Here is an 18,738-nt window from a genome sequence, read left to right as displayed (position 1 = left end):
TATGCATGTGACCATTTATGTACGGCTCTTTTCTTAGTCTGTCCTTTAGTGTGGTTAGGGTAAGGGTTAGTGTGAAGTGTGGAGGAACCTTGAACCTTGTTGTAAGTCCAGTTCACTCCATTTATCTTGACTCCATCATCCCTGAATAGTTTTTCACACCTCTTGAGAAGCTGTCAGCTAAAGCCAACTTGCTATGTTCATTGCAACATCCACCTTCAAATAGCACCTCAGTATTCCCAGCGTAAATAATGGCTTAGTTCACTACCATGACCTCGAATTTTCTCTTAGAACTCAGTAAAGAGTAAAGGCTGTGGTAAATTAAAATTGTGATTCAGTTCAATCTGGATGGATGGAATTCATACCCTGATATAATAATGCTCCTCTTTCTTTGCTTATTTTCCTACACTGCACGATGGGTGGCAGCTTCCCTTTGCAGCACTATCTGCTACGTTGAGTCACCTCCAGACACATTAGCATATTTATCATCAGCCTCGCAGACATCAAAGTCGCTGCTTGCTTCTTTGCTAGATGAGGGAACACTACCAGGAAGCAAAGCACGAGGTGCTCCTGTGGGACCAAACATCCATTAAGGTACAAGTCAGATGGGGGTGGTTACAAGCGAAACCTACTTCATTTATTTAATGTCGAGCCTGTGTCTGAAGCAGAGAGTTTAAATATTTGCGGCGCAGCAGTTACTATTACAGCAGTCTTGAATTTCAGGTAATACTTGAGAGCAACAAATTCTTTGAAGAATTATTTGTGTGACAATGGCAGAACAACGTAGACTTTCTATTAACTGGTCACCACAGGTTGAGGCCTTGCTGTTACCACTGCGTGGTTAAGGTGGCTGTCAAGCAAAGCTGCTTTTTACTGAGCTGGATTGGGAAAATAAACAAGAACACACTTACTGCAGGGTCATTCATCTGTACGGTGGCCACCTCCACGAGACTCCCCACTGGCCTGCTCTCACACTAGCCTGAGCCAAGGGTGCTTAAGCACGCTTGACTCCACCAGATACTCATGATCACATAGATTAACACCAGCGTGAGGCAGTAAATTATACTCTACAGCAGTTAGATCCACCAAACTGATGTTAACTGGACCTTCATCAGCATTGCAGTCAAGACTGTATTGAAACCCGAGCATTCAAGGGACCAAGAGCAACACGGAGGGTGAGCACAAGACCAAACCGAATACAGAACAATGAAAGCATTTCACTTCATCACTTAAAAAAAAACTCTGTTTCTTTTGCAGTAAGAAATAAATGTGTGTGTCTTCATGACTAATTGACTTGTGCTTGTGTATTCAGTTGGCGGTCTAGGTCTTGGTCTCTGTTGGCTCAGGTCTTGCGTACAATATGTTGAAGTACACTCCATGGAATGGCTATATAAGTCTATTACGTATAATGTTCATTTTTGGGGACCGGTGAAGCAGCCTCAGTAAGGTGGCTGGCTATGGCAAAGAAAGCCTTGTTAGAAGCTATTTGCATACAATCTAGCTGTATATTATATAGTACCAAAACCAAAAAAGAATTTTAAAAGTGTGCAATATCTATGTCGCCTTGTTAGTGGCTTTTTTAAAAATCTAAGTTGTTTGAAAATGAATAATTGTAGGATTGAATACAAAGCTACATAACCATGACATGTTATTTTAGAGAGCATGCGGTGAACCTTATCTGAAGTTGGTGTTGTTGGACTTGAGATTTCCCTTTTACCTGCATATCATTTTTGGCGGCCCATAGCCTCCCATTATGATGTGTATCATTAATGCCCTCGCTGAGAGAAACATGGAATTGCTACTTGACTGTATAATTTTTCTGGAACCACTTGTCGAATCTCTGGATGCTGTTTTGAATTTTGTACTGTGTGTCTAAAATTGCTCCTAGGCGTGTGTGTGTGTGTGAATAGTGAGTGTGTCCTGCAATGGACTGAAGGCACCAGCACTCCCCGAAACCCTGAACAACAACACTTGTTACCAGAAGATGTATGTATGTGTGAATATACAACTTATTTGTCTAAGTGTTTGACACAGTTTCAAAAAAAGAGAAAGAAAATTTAGAGAAATATTTGACTAATTCTGTACACATGTACAGATACGAGTAGTAGCGCGACACATGTTGAGTATTGGATACTGGCTCCAAAACTACGGATGCGTTTGCCATGGGGAAAAGCGTAGTGATAAGGGTAGTAGTGAGAACCAGCTGACGCTGGTTGAGATAAAGTCATTAATAAAAGTAAGAGGAAAGCACTCAGAGAGCGCAAACCTCAATCAATAAAGAATCCTCTGAAGAAATAAAAGCCGTCACTGGCTGGGATTTGAACCCAGGCCAAGGTGGTGAGTATCTTTTAAAAGAAGCAGCTACCATGAGCAGACAGTTCAACCTCCTCCCACATGTCACGTCAGCCGATAATTGGTGGAGAAGGTTCCCAGGCACCAGTGGTGGTTATATGGAAGTCATCAGTAGCAAAGTAAGCACCTGGTGACTTGGCAGGGGCATGGTGGGCCGTCATTCTTCACCGTTGCATTAAAGTTAAAGCAGGGCACGGTGTGGCACATGGCCACCGAGCAGAACAAGCATTTTAAGAGAAGAGAGAGAAGTGCTGGATGCCTATAAATGGAATGATCTGTATGATTTGTTAACAATGTGTTTGGAAGGATTCAATTGACATATTGTGGAGCCGGTGGTAATTAGAAAATTAGCAACGGTGAAGTGTCAACCCGCTTCTTCCGATTCTCACACCAACACTCATTGTGACTTCTAAGCCTTATGCTAATGAATCCTGGGCCACCACATGCAGGGGGTTGAATATCAATTTAATCAGACCCTCCCTGCAGGGGCTCTTGCAGAGAAATGACAGCCAAAGTGCATTAGCAATTCTACTGCTGTCACTTCTCATAGCTACTTACCATAGAAACAAAATGTTGTAATGGCACCTGCCTGCTGGGCAGTTTAGAGGATGTGCACAACAGCACGTGGAGTGGACGGGAGACCACTGACCTAAATAAGAAAACAGCTCTAAATGAGGAGTGGCAGTCACTCATTAGAGCGGAAAATGGTCGTGTGCGTACAGTATGCAAATACTTGCACACGTTAAAGCGCATGTTTTGTGTGTCCGTATTTCTTTGTGTTCCTCCGCAGCGTGTGGGACAAATACATACTGCAACGTTCAAGTGTTTCATTGATGCAGCTGGTTTCAATTCATATCTGCAGATAACACATAAACACTTAATGCACAAATAAATAGATAAAAGGAAGAGTTCATTACCCCTAGTAATACAATTGGATTGCTTTGACATAATCCCTTTCAATCCTCAAGGGGCTGGGGGAGGTTGGGGGAAATGATGGGATTGGTGTGTGCATGTGTGTTTGCGACAGCCGTTCTGCCATTGTGAGCAGGGTCGAGCTAAGTGTTCGTTTAGCTTTGCGCTTGGTCACTGTGTGCCACTAAACAGGCAGGATACAGTCGCTCTAGAAAATGTGTTCAACTCCATCTTGTGCCATTGTAAGTTTGTCTACTGTTGGAGTGCTGAACTGTTCGGCATCGACTTTGAAAAATCACAATATCAATTAAAAAATACCATTGATAGAAACCCCAGCAAATAAAAATATATACTGCGTAAAAAGCTGTTAGGCTTCATTGAGAAGGACACTTTTTTTGGACACTTTGATTAGCGTAGCAAAATTGTGATGGAACTTTTTTCACAATGACATGACACAGGATGTCACACATCATAATCCTCTCCCAAAATTGTACTACATGTTACATTTCCTAAAGAAATGGACTTTGCCTCTGCAGTAACGTCCATTGGCTCATCGACAGGTTTTGAGCATCCTTCTGTCTGAGGCAGTGTCTACTTTGAAAATATTTGGAAATATTACTTTAAGTTAAAAAAAAACTGTAATGGAACCGAGCTTCTGCAGCCATATGGCAGCTGTTATAGTAAGGATGGATGGACGTTTTCACTTCACTTCACTTGGTATTTGCATGACTCAATCACGGTTAAATACTTAACTTACTAAAAAATACTACCCTGTGTTGTAGCTTCATGCCCAGGCGCCTTTCCAAACTTGGCATGCTGTTTATGCTTTAAATTGCTTGTGCAATCTAAGCGAATCACATGCAATGCTCTGTTCCACCCACTGTGCAAAGGCTGCTCACTTCTATTTGTGTGTATTCAGTGCTGTTTTAGTTTGTTTACTTTGCTTTAATAGAGTAGTAACATAGCAATCCTGTGCAATGAGGCACAGTCTGCCGTATTATTGGACAAAATGTTCATCATTAAAGTGTGTGAGCTGTTTAGTTTAAAGACTGTGGCATGGTAAAGATGCTTGTCATTTAAATGGAATTTATTGGTTTGGAAAGGTATATTGTTGCTCATCTTTAGGTAAATAGATAGTTTGGGGTAAGAGGTTAGGTGGTCATATCCATTAGCTCATAAAAGTGAATATACCACTCGGCACATTTCTGTGAATATTTAATCATATCGTTTCATTAGACAACACTAAAGAAACAGTGCTTTGATATCTTTCTATTCTTCTCAGATCCTCAGAGAGTTCATTGGCAACTTCCATGTGTGAGAGTGTGAGAGAGATAACACCAAAATGACTCACAATTCACACCTGAAACGTCATAAGTCGAACCGCTCACATGACACCACAGAGGGAAAGTGGCAAATTTGGCCCCATTTGGATGTTTTCGCATTGGGGTGCACTCACTTTAGTTGTCTACGGTTTAGACATCAGTGTCTGTGTGTTGACTTATTTTGAGTAAATTTACACTGTTATATAAGCTGTACACTGACCACTTCACATGTATCAAAGTGGCATTTCTTCAGTGTTGTCCCATGGAAATATATACATAAATGCAGAAATGTGAGGGGCGTACTAGATTTGATGAGATACTGTAAATCTGGACTGGCACTTAAAAGTTGTAAACATCTCCAAAGTTGAACAAACATTTGTTATGTCTTTGTTTTGCTCTTGAGTTGTCTGGGGCCTTCTAAGACTTGGTCTTGGACTTGGTCTCTGTAAACTCTTGTCCCGGTCTTGAATCGACTCACTTTGGTGGTCGCGGCACTATCGTCCAGTGTTCATTTCGTCAGACAAAACAAGACGAAATATGTTCGTCAAAGTCACTTCCTATGATGAAGACGGCTGTTATAAGAACACTGGTGAAAACTGTGTGAATGTGTGTTATGGTTGATGAATAAAAAATCTCTCATCGTTTTGATTTAGCGGAAAAATCCCAAAAGAAACATAGGTCACTGAACTGAAGTTGCAGTTGTGTACCGCTGGACATATGAAGAGACAGACCGGTTGAGGATTCAATTCAATTCAATTAAATAGACATCTAAACTTATCATTGCTTCTTGAGTGGCTACTTTCCGCTTTCGTTTTATGCATTTATTTACTGGTTGGGGGTCTAGACTGCTGAAGTCTAGCTGTGAAGTTGATATTATTTAATACTTATTTTTATTATTACTATTTTTTTTTTGTTCCATCTGCATGGAAGATTCATTCATTCAGTTTATTCAAAATGCTTATTAGTCACAGGAATAAATATACTAAAATAATTTCTGTAATGTAAGGAATGGCTGAAATGTTTTGAGACAAACATCACAAAAATACATTGAGTTTTTGTTCCACTAAAACTAGACTAAATTCTTGTGACTAAGATGTGAATGACTAAACGAGACTACGACTAAAAATTAACTTTGGCACAAGACAAAATTGAAAAATGGCAGACAAAATGAACCCCACTATTGTCTATGGTCATGAGCTGTGAATAGTGACAGACAGGTCATATGGCCAAAATGAGTTTCATCCTCACACTCTCTTTAAGAGAGGCAGATGATCTCAGTCAAGGACTGTTGCCCCAGTTACACTGGGTGGACAAGAATAGCCTGAACTCAGTTCAGTTGTTGTAATCCTCACTGGGATAATAATAATAATAATGACCCACAATTATCATTTTGGACAGGACACTGATGTAACACTTGTCATCCGTTACAGATATACACATAGAGATATACTGTTCCTCTTCTGATGTGGCTTTTTATAATATTCCATGAAAGCTAAAAATACTGTGGCTGGATAAACATACATCAGCGCTAATGTACCAAAATAGTCACAGAGATCACACATGCCTGGTGCTTTTGATATTTTTGGCAGCCATGTGTCTGTTGTTGCTCTGAAAAGGAGGCCAGCCAAGTGAGAGCTCCAAGAAGCATGTCTTTCTGCTGTCTATCCCTGGAGACGTGAAGACCCACCCCAGCCATCTGCTGCCTCTGTCCAGGTGACAACACTCTTGCTGCTACTAGCTCTGTGTCTAGATGTGTGAAGACCTCCGCGTCTCCTTTTCTCAGCAAATAATCATCTTTTAAATCATCTGGATCAAGTGGGCACCGTTCAGATGAGAGTCTTTTATATACCGGAAGTCAATTGCAGAGTGTTTGGGTGTGTTCATGTGAATCCACAGAGGTCGCTTATTGGAGGTGCTTCATTTTGCCGCACCATCTGCTCTGCTGCGCACCGTGCTGCTGCAGGCTGGAAGTTGCTCATCTCAAACACCTCCCAGGTGACAGCCGGAGCAAGGACTCACCTGTTTCCAACAACTGCACCCAGTGACCTACTGCAGTTGCTCACTTGCTCACATGCTGGATGACAAAGTTAGGCCACTTCTTCCACATGGAAGTTTCACATGTGCCACATTGGGCTTTTTTTTTTTGCAGCACACAGGTGAATGAGATGGAGAGAGAGACAGAGAGAGAGAGACCGGACCTGGGGGCTGCAGACAGATATATACACACAAAGGACCGTGAACAAGGCCACATGTTTCCATTTCAATCAGCCTTTCAAATGTCTACACAGCATCCAGAGGCAATGAAGCACTGACATGCATCCTAATGGCTTCTTTTCCGACACATCGCATGCTAATACAATGCAAATATGTTCAAAACAGGTACATACAAGGCCAGCCGTGTGATTTGTTACATCTCAGCTGGACAACTGCAAAACGAGGAGACTCTTGTTAGTCATCTGAATAAATAATTCATCTGACTCTCGGGAGGAAAGGTGCGAACGTTATGAAGGCAGTGATATCTTAAGGCCACATGTGAGCATGTATATAGCTTTAAAAAGAGTGACCAAAATGCAAAGTAATGAGACTTCTGGGACAGGGCAGTGACTATTCTTTGCACTTTGCAGATGCTCTCACAGTGTATTTTGTCTGCACTAAAACTATTCATTACATTACATTACATTAAATTGTGATGTCATAATGTTAGCCAGAAAAATATGGTGTCTGGGATGTTCAAATATTTTTTTTTTATTTTGTCAAGTAAGTAAGTTCGCATTTGCTATATTATTAACATTCTTATTAACATATTGGCATTTTATCATGGCACTAAACAATGGGAGAAAGTGCTTCCAGTCGTTTATGTGCAGCTGAATTTTTTCTTAAATTACTCTCACTCTCAATGTGATGATTCAAAGGTCCTGTTCTTTCCTGGGCCAAGGTTATGTTTATATCTAGTTATCTGTCTGCCTCCAAGCAAAATAGCTCAACAAGACATATGAATGGATTTACTGAGGACTTGTTGATAATGGCACGAGGTACAGACAATTAAATTTTGGTCGTGTTCCAAATTACCCACTGGAGCCAGGAATTATTCCTAGAAGAGCTGCTGTGCCGTGCAGTGTTCAGGACTATTTGCAAAACAAACAAAAGAAGGACATTTGTAGAGCAAAGCATTCTATCAAATAATAAAACAAACGTCCATGTGGCCACCATGTTTCACAAATCGTGCTTAACTGAAGCACCCAACCAGTACAAGCAAGTCCTCGAGTCACTGCTGGAAGGGGTTCTACCAACTATGGTGGCCTCCAGAGGACAAAAGACAAATCTCACAACACCTACATAATCTGCAGCACATTTGCGCCAAAGACGGCACAGGCTGTGCTTGTATGGAAGCTGAACCATGGCCATATTAGAGCACATAATGTGACCTATGACATACATAGCTATAAACTACAAACCACATTTGGAGTTTGTTCACACTACTGCCAGGCTCACTTGAGAGCAATAGCCTGTTGAGAATGAAATTTAAATGTAGGAACAATAACAGCAGGTGAACATCATATCACGGGAGGAAAGGAGCTGCTTGGCAGACGTCTGCAACCTCTGAATGCCTGTCCAGTTATTCAGTGAAATCGCTGTTGGGTTTATGATAGGTGATATGGGAAAGGAGGTGCAAAGGTGTGCATGTGTAGTCCAGCATAAGTCTTCAGATTTTGAAGCAAAACATAATTTAACAGGACACGTAACAATAGCATGAGCCACTGCCAGGAACAGACCGCTTTACAGACATTAACTTAATAGTTGTGACACCAGCAATGATTCATCCACCGCAGATGTCTTCTCTCTGTTTTCCTAGCTGTCTCTCTGCTCTCCTCCATCCCCTTCTGCTCGCGCAAAGAAGAAGTTCTGCATAAATTACACACATGACGGGCACTCACACACACATTCACTCACGTCCACGCACGAGCACATACACAGTCACTGGGAAGATGCAGGCCTCTGAGCAAGCAGCTGACGCCATTACGGCAAATATTGTGAGAGGTGGAGACGGAAACGTGGGGAGGGGGATGGAGATCTAATGCCGTCTTGTGCAGCGCCGTTTCAGAGTGTTTGCTCATTACTTAATCATTAGCTGGGGCGTCATTTTAAGGAGGGGAGGCCTCAATCAATTGTCATGGGTCAATGTTTTACCAGGCCCATAATGAAGCTAGGGTGCTCTTAAATGAGGCGCTCTGCGTACCGCTCTTAATGAACTGCACTGAATATGATGTTTTATTGCAATAACACTCAACAAGTAAACTGACTGACTCATCAGAAACATTCTGTCCAAGCGATGATACAGCAGTGGAGCTCAACTCAGAGATCTGTATGGACGCAGGGAAATAAACGCAGCATAGTAGAAGACGGCACTACACGTCTATATTTGGGTTTCCAGCACCGATTTAGTTTTTCACGTAAACAAATGAGCCACGTATTTGATTCTCTTTCCATGGTTTATATTATTTTTCTATTATGAGAAATGAGCGGCTCTTTAAAAGACTAGCTTCAGATGAAGTAACGATCCTCTCAATTATATCCTCCGCGGCCCAGGCACAAAAATGTTTGTAAATGTAATTATAATTGTAACGCTCATGCAGATGAGTTTCTGTCAATCTGCTGGTATCTAGCGACATGTAGTGGCTGGATTACATTGTGCAGTCTGAAACGATTTTACTGTGTGGGATACATGACTGCGATGCCTGAAGGGTGTGATGGGTTTAATACACGGACTAGTTGAGCTAGTGATATGAAATAATAATTAAAAAGAAATAACACATAACGCATGAACACCATAAATAGGTTAATTTATTAACATCATTGTACAATATCGGCAGCATGGCGACCGCGTGGCCTAATGGATAAGGCGTCTGACTTCGGATCAGAAGATTGAGGGTTCGAGTCCCTTCGTGGTCGGTGACTTTTGCGCTGACAGTCAAGTGCTTCTTTTGGTTTTCTGGACAACTCGTGCTTATCATACTTCTTTGTCAGTACTGCTGGGGCACTTGAGGAACTGTTCTCTCTCCCTTCCTCTTTACCATTTACACCACGGACTTCAGCTATCGGTCAGAGTCTTGCCACCTTCGGAGGTTCTCTGATGGTTCGGTCATAGTTGGATATATCAGCAGAGGCGACTGAGTACTGGGCGCTGGTGGAGGACTTGCATTGCGTCAGCTGAACCATCTGCAGCTCAATGTGGTCCAAAGAACTGGTGGTGGACCTGAGGAGGACCAAGTCTCCTGTGACTCCCGCTTCCACCCGGGGGGTCAATGTGGATAGATATGGTCGAGGACAATGGTATTTTGTGTTTTATATTATACATTTCATATTTATATTTTTGTTGTTTAGGGAGCACGTTATAAACAAAATTTCCCTTGGGATTAACAAAGTTTTTTCAGACTCTGATTTCAAATATATCGACGTCTGTATCCCTCAAGCGCTGTAATTCACATCTTGCCGCAAAATATACCACGTCGTAGTAACTGCAAAAAAATATATATCTTACTGACTCACTTAACTCGTACAGCAGAGTGGCGCAGCGGAAGCGTGCTGGGCCCATAACCCAGAGGTCGATGGATCGAAACCATCCTCTGCTATGACCTTTTTTTTTTATCGCTGCCATCATTTGGATGTATTGTTGAACTATGTATGGAAAGGGTCTTTCTTATTTCCCCTGAAAGCTTTGTATACGATAGACTTTATTAGCCATTGTTGTAACCGTTGTCTCTTGCGGTCCGGGAAGTAACAGCCAATGAGAGCACCAGATACTACAAAGTCTAGTCAAGATTTGACCAACGAGAGTCGCTCTTTCTGTCCCGGCTTGGCGAATAACAGGATTTTGCTAACGGACAATAGGTGGCGCCAAACAGTCAAGTTGAGTATTATTATTCACGCCATAATCGAGAATAACTAACGAACAGTAGCAGCAAGTGAATGATAACGTTCATAATGCAGATATTATGCAACCGGATCAATGTCTTTTGATTATTGTTTTTATTTAATGGCGATTTAAAATGGTGTTATATTCAGATTTAGGGGAAATAGGAAGACAAAAGCGAGGACAGCCACATGTTCAATAACAAAAATAAAAGCAAAACTGACTCACATGCCATCTCCGTGAGACGAAAGTGAGCGTGATGTCAAAAAGATGAGCCGTCATTCTCCTGACTGAGGAGACGCTCATTTGAGGAGTGCTGAGATGCTCTCTTCCTCCCTCGATTTACGTTTGTCCTCAACCTCAACTTTACATTGTGTTCTTGTCAACAAAATTGAGTTCACTGTTTATCAATTCAAAGTTTATTATTTTTTCAGTTGGCAAATCATGAAATGTTCTGGTCCCATGAGAAAAAACACACATCAATCAAACTCCACTCGTCGGCTCTGTTTGATTTCTGAATGTTTCTTCTTCTTTTTGAGTCTTTCTCTATTCTGTTTATCCAACCTGAAATTAATAACACACATTTTTAGTACAAAAATGTGCTAACTAAATAAAAAATCATAATAATAACAGCAGGATCTTAGTAATCTGAGAATACCTGGCAGCTCGGACCGCAAGATCTTCTTCAGTTGGCTCATATGGCTTCTCGCTGGCCTCAGCTATGATTGCTGCGATCTTCTCTATGCAGTCGGTGAGGTTCCTATGTTGACTTCGACTGCGCTCTGACGTCACAAGCAGCTCGCCTGCTTTGTTGATAATGTTTTTATTCTTTGAAATTGATAAAGCACAACATCAATGTCAGATATGCAGACCTCAATCCACATTTATCTAATCCATTCAGTGGAATTAAGTGCTTGCATTTCTGATTTCAATAAATTAGAAAATAGGATCGTGTTTGATCATATCTCAATTAAAGTTACATTATATGGTGTACATATATGTGCAAAATTAGAATTTGAATAAGAGTACCTTCTCAGTGATCTTCTGCCGAACATCTTCTGGAATCCAGTCTGCCGTTAACACATGAAATCGGACCTCTGCTTTGGTATTTACTGTGGAGGAAATACAATTCTTGTCGAGCTTACCACGCCAGTATGTACCTGCTGCAAATGGAGCGCTCACTCGCCTTTGTTGACATGCTGCCCACCAGGACCACTACTTCTGCTGTAGGATGTTTTCAGTCTGTCTGCAAAGCAATCAGAGATTGGTAGATGAAATGCGCCGTGTGCAATAACAGGCAAATAATATACTCACCAACTGGAATGTGTAGTTGTGCGTCCTGAGACAGAATTAAAACACTGCATTTTTAAGTCGCCTTTTCCCAAGGATAAGTTTAGAGCTGTTTTACTTACTTGGTTGGAGTCTGTCCCTCTAGTTCCGTAATTCGTGTTAGGTTGCAGATTATAAAATGGTCCTCTTGAACAGAAAACATGACTACAAAGTCGAAAAGTGCTAATTCCAGTACAACACATCGCATAAGAACGGTGTGTGATGCACGCCGCCATGTTTAGGTGACGTCACTGCGTACTGGTCTTTCAACGCAAGGTCGTAAAATAATAACGCCAGAAGGGTTCGCTGAGAGCGTTGGTGTTATATGATCGGAAATGCCGTTTGGGGAAATGGTTGCCCTTCAAAACGAAATATGTTGAGAAAACGAAGGACTAGAAAAAAGTCAGGTTCCACCGAGATTTGAACTCGGATCGCTGGATTCAGAGTCCAGAGTGCTAACCATTACACCATGGAACCGCGGTGTGGCTCCAGGTAGCCCAGCAGGTCTATGAACGTATCACGTACATGTCAGTGACTTCTTTATTGTCGTAGACTTCGGAATAGTCATTAAATGAAAGAAAAAAAAAACATCTAAATAATCGATGCAGAATTCCGTCAGCTCAAAAAAGGCCGAAAAGGATTTCCCGGCCCGATGACGCGTGACAGATCCGCGCTTTTGCCAAAAGGGTGCGGTAGTTGTTTCTAGGACAAAGCGGAATTAACATTCGCTGCGCGATGTTGCAAGAGGAAGACCATCGTGGTCGCACCCTGCCACTGGCACACGGAAATCTATGCGAGTAAACAAACGGCAGGGAAGATCAAATACCAGATTACTGGTTCTTTACAGATAGTCGGATGGTGTGTTAGCGGATTAATGGTGTCATTCTCGGAATAGCTTTCTTATCTGGCGAGAGAACATAGTCACGTGACGTAGACCTTTCCTAAAATACAGGTTCGTTCCTGGATTGTATTTATTATGGCTCACACATAAATGTGTGCGATTATTGGGGCTTAATACAGACTACATGTGCACACTGAATATCTTCGTTGATAGTTAGGATTCAGCGACTGCACTTTGTTATGGGTGAATCTATGGGGTCAGTGTTTAACTCAACGGAAGAGTAGATCTTACCGTTTGCTTGTTCACCTGAATCCGGCCTTTGGGTGTTTGCTAAATTCGGGTAAAATGCCTGGAATGGTGGTGTTCGGTCGGCGGTGGGGGATCGCCAGTGACGACCTCGTCTTCCCTGGAGCTGTTGAACTGTCGCTACGTGTTCTGTGGTATGTTTCCTGTCACCGCTCGGTCTTTCACCCAACTATCACATGTGAGCGTGTCTGTTTTCTTTTTCACATTGTAGGTGGATTGGCACCATCATTCTGTATGCTTATCACAAGGGTCGATATGATTGTAATGGAGGAGGGGTTCTTCACACCTACCTGGTGGGTCTCCTGGTGGTGCTGGCCCTCATCATTCTGTCCTTATGTGCCATCGTCTATGTTAGTGCCCAAGGTCAGTTCATGCGCAGCTGTACTTAAAAACAGTTTTCTGACATAAATAAGCATCTTTATCTTTTTGGAACTGCTAGTTTGTATTAGATATTTTCATAAAAATTTTGTTAAAAATGTGTGTATGTTTGCAACTGATTTTTTTTAGGCACCATAACCAACACCGGTCCCCGGCGCTCCATTCCTGCACTGGTATATTTGCGAGCCATCCTGTACCTCCCTGAGCTGGTGTGGGCATGTTTGGGTGCGTTCTGGGTGTCTGATGACAGTCAGGGTTGTGATCCTGCAACTGTGGGTGCTGTCATTGCTGCAGTTGTTGCAAGGTAAAGCTCTTTTCTTTTCAGTTTCCCACGACTGGAAAAGAAAATCTTTGTCAAACTAGGTCTCTAATAGATTTAATTGTATGTTTTGTTTCTCAAATTCATAAGAGAAACACTTAATGGCCGTAGCTTTTATAATATATTTTTAAGCTAATAATGCATACTGTATTTGCAATAAACTTCAATATTTATTTTTGCAGCTGGATTATACTCCTCTTCACCGCTCTGGGTGTAGTGTTTGTCTTTGACCCACTGGGCAATCCGCGTCCTCAGACGGCTGGACTGGAACCACTTGGAGTGCGGGACCTGGAGAGCAATGGGGGGAATCAGTTTTTTTCTACAGCTCGCTCACTGGCTGTGAAAGTTTGGGAATGCAGGTTGCGGCTGCTTTGTTGTTGTTTGCCTCTTGATGAGAGTCATCAGGCAGCTTTTTCCAACATAGCAAAGCTTGTCAGCGGGTTTTTCTCGGTAAGTTAAGTCTCTTATTGTTGGGCATAGACTTTTATAGTCATCAGAAACACTAACTTGATGTTTGGAATACTTGTCAATGTCAGTCAAGGCCTTCCTGTGTTGAATTTATGTGCAGGACACAGACCTGGTTCCGAGCGACATTGCTGCAGGTTTGGCTTTGCTGCACCAGGAGCAGGATAAGATGGAACAAAGCAGGGACCCCGATGCTGTCTTGTCTCACAGCCCATCGTCCCCTGTGGTGAGTAGTGGATTACTGTAGCCCTACCTTGTAGGATATTGTGCAGTAAAACACTTTCTCATCTTTGTTAGGGGGGAGATTTGGATAGTGAATTAGAGAAGGCGGCACATTGTATGCAGTTTGCGGCAGCAGCATATGGCTGGCCCTTGTATGTCTACTCCAATCCACTGACGGGAGCCTGCAAACTTGCTGGAGATTGGTATGGCGTGATTTCTTTTAAATATCTTATTTATTGACACACGTCATGTGTCAAAAAATGTGTCACTTGAACAATGTGGTGGGATCTGATTGTTGTTTTTGTGTCTGATTAGTTTTATAATCTGCTACCGCACACTTCAAATCAGTGTGCTCACTGAATTGTACTGTATAATAACATCAATAATAATAATATTTTTTCTACTGATTATAATACATCCTTGAATCTAATGTATGTGTTGTGTCATGAACTCTTTACTTTTTCCTACTGATTTAATTGTGAGTTCTGAAGTCTCATTTTGTAACCGTGATTGTGTCTTAGCTGCAGAAACCGTGCATCTGACTATGGAATCGTTGGAGGCGACCACCTTGGCTGCCACTTCTCCTCAATGCTCCTGAGTACCGGCCTTCAGTACAGAGACTTTATCCATGTCAGCTTTCACAACCAGGTGAAATTCTCTCATTTAACCACAGTACAAACACACATGCATGCGTCCTGTGGAATAAACAAGTCGTTTGTTGGTGTTGTTCTCAGATCTATGAGATCCCTTTCTTTGTGGCTCTGGATCATAAGAGGGAGGCTGTTTTGGTGGCTGTCAGAGGAACCTTGTCGCTGAAGGTATTATCACCATAACATGAATAATGTTTTGGTGTTGCACCAAAATTAAATCCTGCCTCTCATTGGTGTTTCTAACTTGAGGCATTTCATTCTCATGCCGAGGTGTAGTGATGTTGGACTTTATGATGTCTTAGCAGCATCAACCGATATGGTCAACAATAAATGTGGCTTTATTTATCATCGCTTCAGCTATGGCTGAAAACTTTTGTTTTCAAGTGAAGTATGTGTGAGATTTAACTCTGTTTGTGTTCATTGGCCTTTTGCAGGATGTGTTGACAGATCTCTCAGCTGAATGTGAAAACCTGCCCATAGATGGTGTAACTGGGGCCTGCTACGCACACAAGGTCCATTCACACTCTGTGCCCCTCATTTACATTTTTTTTGTCTGGCCGGTGGTTCTGAAGAGGCTAATGCCCTTATTGTTGACTTGTACAGGGAATTTGCCAGGCTGCGGTTTACATCCACAAGAAGCTGATCAATGATGGCATCCTGAATCAGGCGTTCTCCATCGCTCCAGTAAGACGTTCAGCTGTTGAACTACTGTAATGTTGTCTCTCTGGGGTTCTTCGGGCAATACTTTTCTTCAAATATGTTAATGTGAAATATTGAAATACTTGTTCTTGATTCCTCTGTGGCATACTTGTTCCTTGTTTTCAGGAGTACAAACTGGTGATCACTGGTCACAGTCTGGGGGCTGGCACTGCTTCACTGCTGGCCATTCTTCTGCGAAATTCCTATCCCACCCTGCAATGTTACTCATTCTCTCCGCCAGGGGGACTCCTAAGGTCAGTGTCCATTGTTGGAAGTACTATCATTGCAACTCCTTGACTTGGTAACAGCAGAGGTTTCAGGAAAGTGTATCTCAACTGATTTTACCCACTGATTGTTATTTCTATGTGCAGTAAAGCGCTTGCCGATTACTCCAAAGATTTTGTGGTCTCAGTTGTGCTGGGAAAAGATCTGGTGTCCAGGTAAGATCAATTGCACTGTCCAAAATCATACTTAATAATGAATTGATAGAATATTTATATCAAAATAAAATGATATTGATAAATGACACAATAATCATCGACAGTGATTTTTAGTCAGCAGATCGTAGTTGAAACTTTGTTTTTTTTTTCAGCCTATTTTTATGTATTTTTTGTCATTTGCAAACCAACAACACATAAACACACAAAGGAAATTATAGGGAAAAAAAGACAAAAAAATAGATAATATGTGTCCGTTCTTCTTGAGAAATACTGATATGGAAGTCCTTTCCCCTCTTATTTTTACATAACGTGTTTTCCTTTCATTTTGATAAGTTATCTGAATGATATTGAACTCGTACTACGCTGACTGACACGGTTTTTCTTATCATTTATGCTAGATTTTATTTTTCTGTGGTAAATGTCCTGGAGCTGTAGAAAGTCAATAATGATCTTGGTTGTTTTAGGTGTTTATACAATATGTTTTAACTCTTGAAAGCTCGCAAACCCGAGGTGGAAACTATTTGGGGTGAAGGTCTTGTCATAGGATATCCAACAGTCTATTCAAATGTCCTTCTCCAGTTTGCACTTTGTGACCACATTTCAAGAGATAATTTACTAATATTGTCAAATGAATTTCCAACTTGTCCAATGAGACTTTCATTGAACAGCGCCTTAGTTTTCCCACTTTGCCTCACAGTTTTAGTTCAAACCAACTTATGTGTGTGCAGCAGGATGGTAAACTCTTAAGTTGTGTGTATGTACATAATCATCTCTAAGTCTCTGTCTTCAGTTACAGTATGTCGTGCACATTTTTCTTTATCCATGATAGATTGAGCATTCCCAACATGGAAGATTTGAAAAGACGAATACTGAAGATAGTTTCTAATTGCAACAAACCCAAGGTAACATCCTCTCTGAGTCCAACATTATGCTTGAATTGTGATACCTTTTAGTCACTCTCGATGTGTATTTGTGGGCCAGTATCGCATCCTGCTGCATGGATGCTGGTATGAGGTCATCGGGGGGGATCCAGACGACTGCCCGACCGAGATGGAAAGCAGGAGGCAAGAAGAGCTGAGCCAGCCGCTGCTTGGCGAGGAGTCGCTGATGATCCGGCACTCTTCTTCTTATCAAAGTCTGGCATCAGATGAGTCGCCAACCCACACCGTGACACACCTGCCTCTCTTCCTTCCGGGGCGTATCCTGCACATTACAGAGGACGGACCTTCACGCAGGTATTTAAATATAATGTTGCAGTTTGTTTCAATAATGTCACAATTTACACTTAAAATTCGCAGGCAGATCAGTGTTTTCCTCTGACGGCAAACTGTCTAACTAATCTTTGTTGTTTTCCCTTAGGTCCTGCTTCTCCCAGGTCAGATACCGTGCGGAATGGTCAAATGAAACGGCTTTTCACAGCATTTTGATCAGTCCTCAGATGATAGCGGATCACATGCCTGATATAGTGCTCCGAGCTCTTCACAGTCTGACCAAGGACAAGCCTTTTTTTCTTTGTCCGTCATCATCTAACACCCAGCACAGTACAGTCTGAAGTGCTACGCAGATGTTATCTGTGGATAAATGATATCAGTTGCTTTACAGGTTTTCTCCATTCCTGCTGTTATTCTAAATAACAATTCTGTGAAAAGTGCTCCGGGATAAAACAGTGGCAATCTTATGAATATTTTTATCACTTTATTTTTATCTGCAGTATTTGTTTTTATAAGTGGGGTGTGGCATGTGTGACAACTGCTGTGTGGGAAATGTATGCATGTCCAATTGAATTCAATGTTCTGATGGGAGGAACCAGCCCAGGTCCTGAGTCATGGCTCTGCTACTTTTTGCTGTCTATGACCTCACAAGCACACCATGTCTGTCTATTTTAAGTTTCAATATTCAGCCTCACCAGTTCTTTCTGGAGATGGTGTAGTCAAGCCATCCACCTTTAAAGTTTACATTCATAAAGACTTTTTAAAAATAACCCATTATTGATCTTCCCTGAACAGATTTTTGTGAGGTTGCACTTGCAGGCATTTTATCAATTGTTGTGATTGAAGCAGCTTTATGTAATGATCGATGAATGTATGTATGCCGCTTGTACATTGAATGTGTACTTCATTTGTAAGTTTATCCTCTGGCATTAATCACAACATTCAAGTGATGGTAAATCTGATCAGGATTAGTAGATTTGCCAGAATATGTACATCTAATGTTGGTTGAAAATATGTCCATTTAACACAGTGAGTCGTGTAAATTGTGTTTGTGAACCTTGTGTTAAATGTTCTCAAATATCAGGGTGAACAGTGCCTATGCAACAGGAAAGTACAAGTTCAATGTAGAGTGTTATTGCAGTAAATCTGAACTGAAGTTCCCTCACCCAAATTAATATATTGCATGGTACATGAGTGGCGTAGACGGAGTGTATTTGATTTTTTTTATCACGCTCGTTTTCAGGGGCTGGTTAAAACAAGATATCCTCCTGAAATACAATTGGAGAGAAAGTTGTGAGAATGTACACTGGAGGATAATTAAAAAAAACGCTTTTGTAAAGTGCACACCTGTTTGTTTGTTTTCCTCCAGATTACTTATTATTAA

General features: G+C 41.6%; 2 protein-coding genes and 3 non-coding genes across 5 annotated transcripts; 3 read left to right on the top strand and 2 right to left on the bottom strand.

The window, feature by feature from the left end:
• Positions 1-9,460: 9,460 nt before the first annotated feature.
• trnar-ucg (transfer RNA arginine (anticodon UCG)) lies at positions 9,461-9,533 on the top strand. Its single transcript has one exon. It is a non-coding gene; the product is annotated as a tRNA-Arg (tRNA).
• Positions 9,534-10,141: 608 nt separating this feature from the next.
• Positions 10,142-10,213, top strand: trnam-cau (transfer RNA methionine (anticodon CAU)). The gene has a single exon. It is a non-coding gene; the product is annotated as a tRNA-Met (tRNA).
• A 617-nt stretch (positions 10,214-10,830) lies between these two features.
• Positions 10,831-13,121, bottom strand: mrpl58 (mitochondrial ribosomal protein L58). Its single transcript, XM_053866617.1, has 6 exons — positions 11,907-13,121; positions 11,809-11,833; positions 11,681-11,740; positions 11,524-11,606; positions 11,153-11,322; positions 10,831-11,058 (listed from the first exon to the last, which is right to left on the bottom strand). The coding sequence occupies exons 1-6, from the start codon at positions 12,057-12,059 to the stop codon at positions 10,974-10,976; spliced, it is 576 nt and encodes a 191-aa protein (XP_053722592.1). The 5' UTR covers positions 12,060-13,121; the 3' UTR covers positions 10,831-10,973.
• trnaq-cug (transfer RNA glutamine (anticodon CUG)) lies at positions 12,229-12,300 on the bottom strand. The gene has a single exon. It is a non-coding gene; the product is annotated as a tRNA-Gln (tRNA).
• On the top strand, positions 12,504-18,714 carry daglb (diacylglycerol lipase, beta). The gene is made up of 15 exons (XM_053866616.1): positions 12,504-13,104; positions 13,182-13,333; positions 13,478-13,652; positions 13,850-14,117; positions 14,236-14,358; positions 14,430-14,557; positions 14,876-15,002; positions 15,089-15,172; positions 15,439-15,516; positions 15,608-15,688; positions 15,830-15,957; positions 16,075-16,143; positions 16,973-17,045; positions 17,125-17,378; positions 17,503-18,714. The coding sequence occupies exons 1-15, from the start codon at positions 13,010-13,012 to the stop codon at positions 17,693-17,695; spliced, it is 2,028 nt and encodes a 675-aa protein (XP_053722591.1). The 5' UTR covers positions 12,504-13,009; the 3' UTR covers positions 17,696-18,714.
• Positions 18,715-18,738: the final 24 nt, after the last annotated feature.

Source organism: Synchiropus splendidus, chromosome 5 (genome assembly GCF_027744825.2).
Source record: "Synchiropus splendidus isolate RoL2022-P1 chromosome 5, RoL_Sspl_1.0, whole genome shotgun sequence".
Taxonomy (NCBI): domain Eukaryota; kingdom Metazoa; phylum Chordata; class Actinopteri; order Syngnathiformes; family Callionymidae; genus Synchiropus; species Synchiropus splendidus.
Note: the sequence above shows the minus strand (reverse complement) of the source record. Positions and strands in the feature narration are given on the sequence as shown.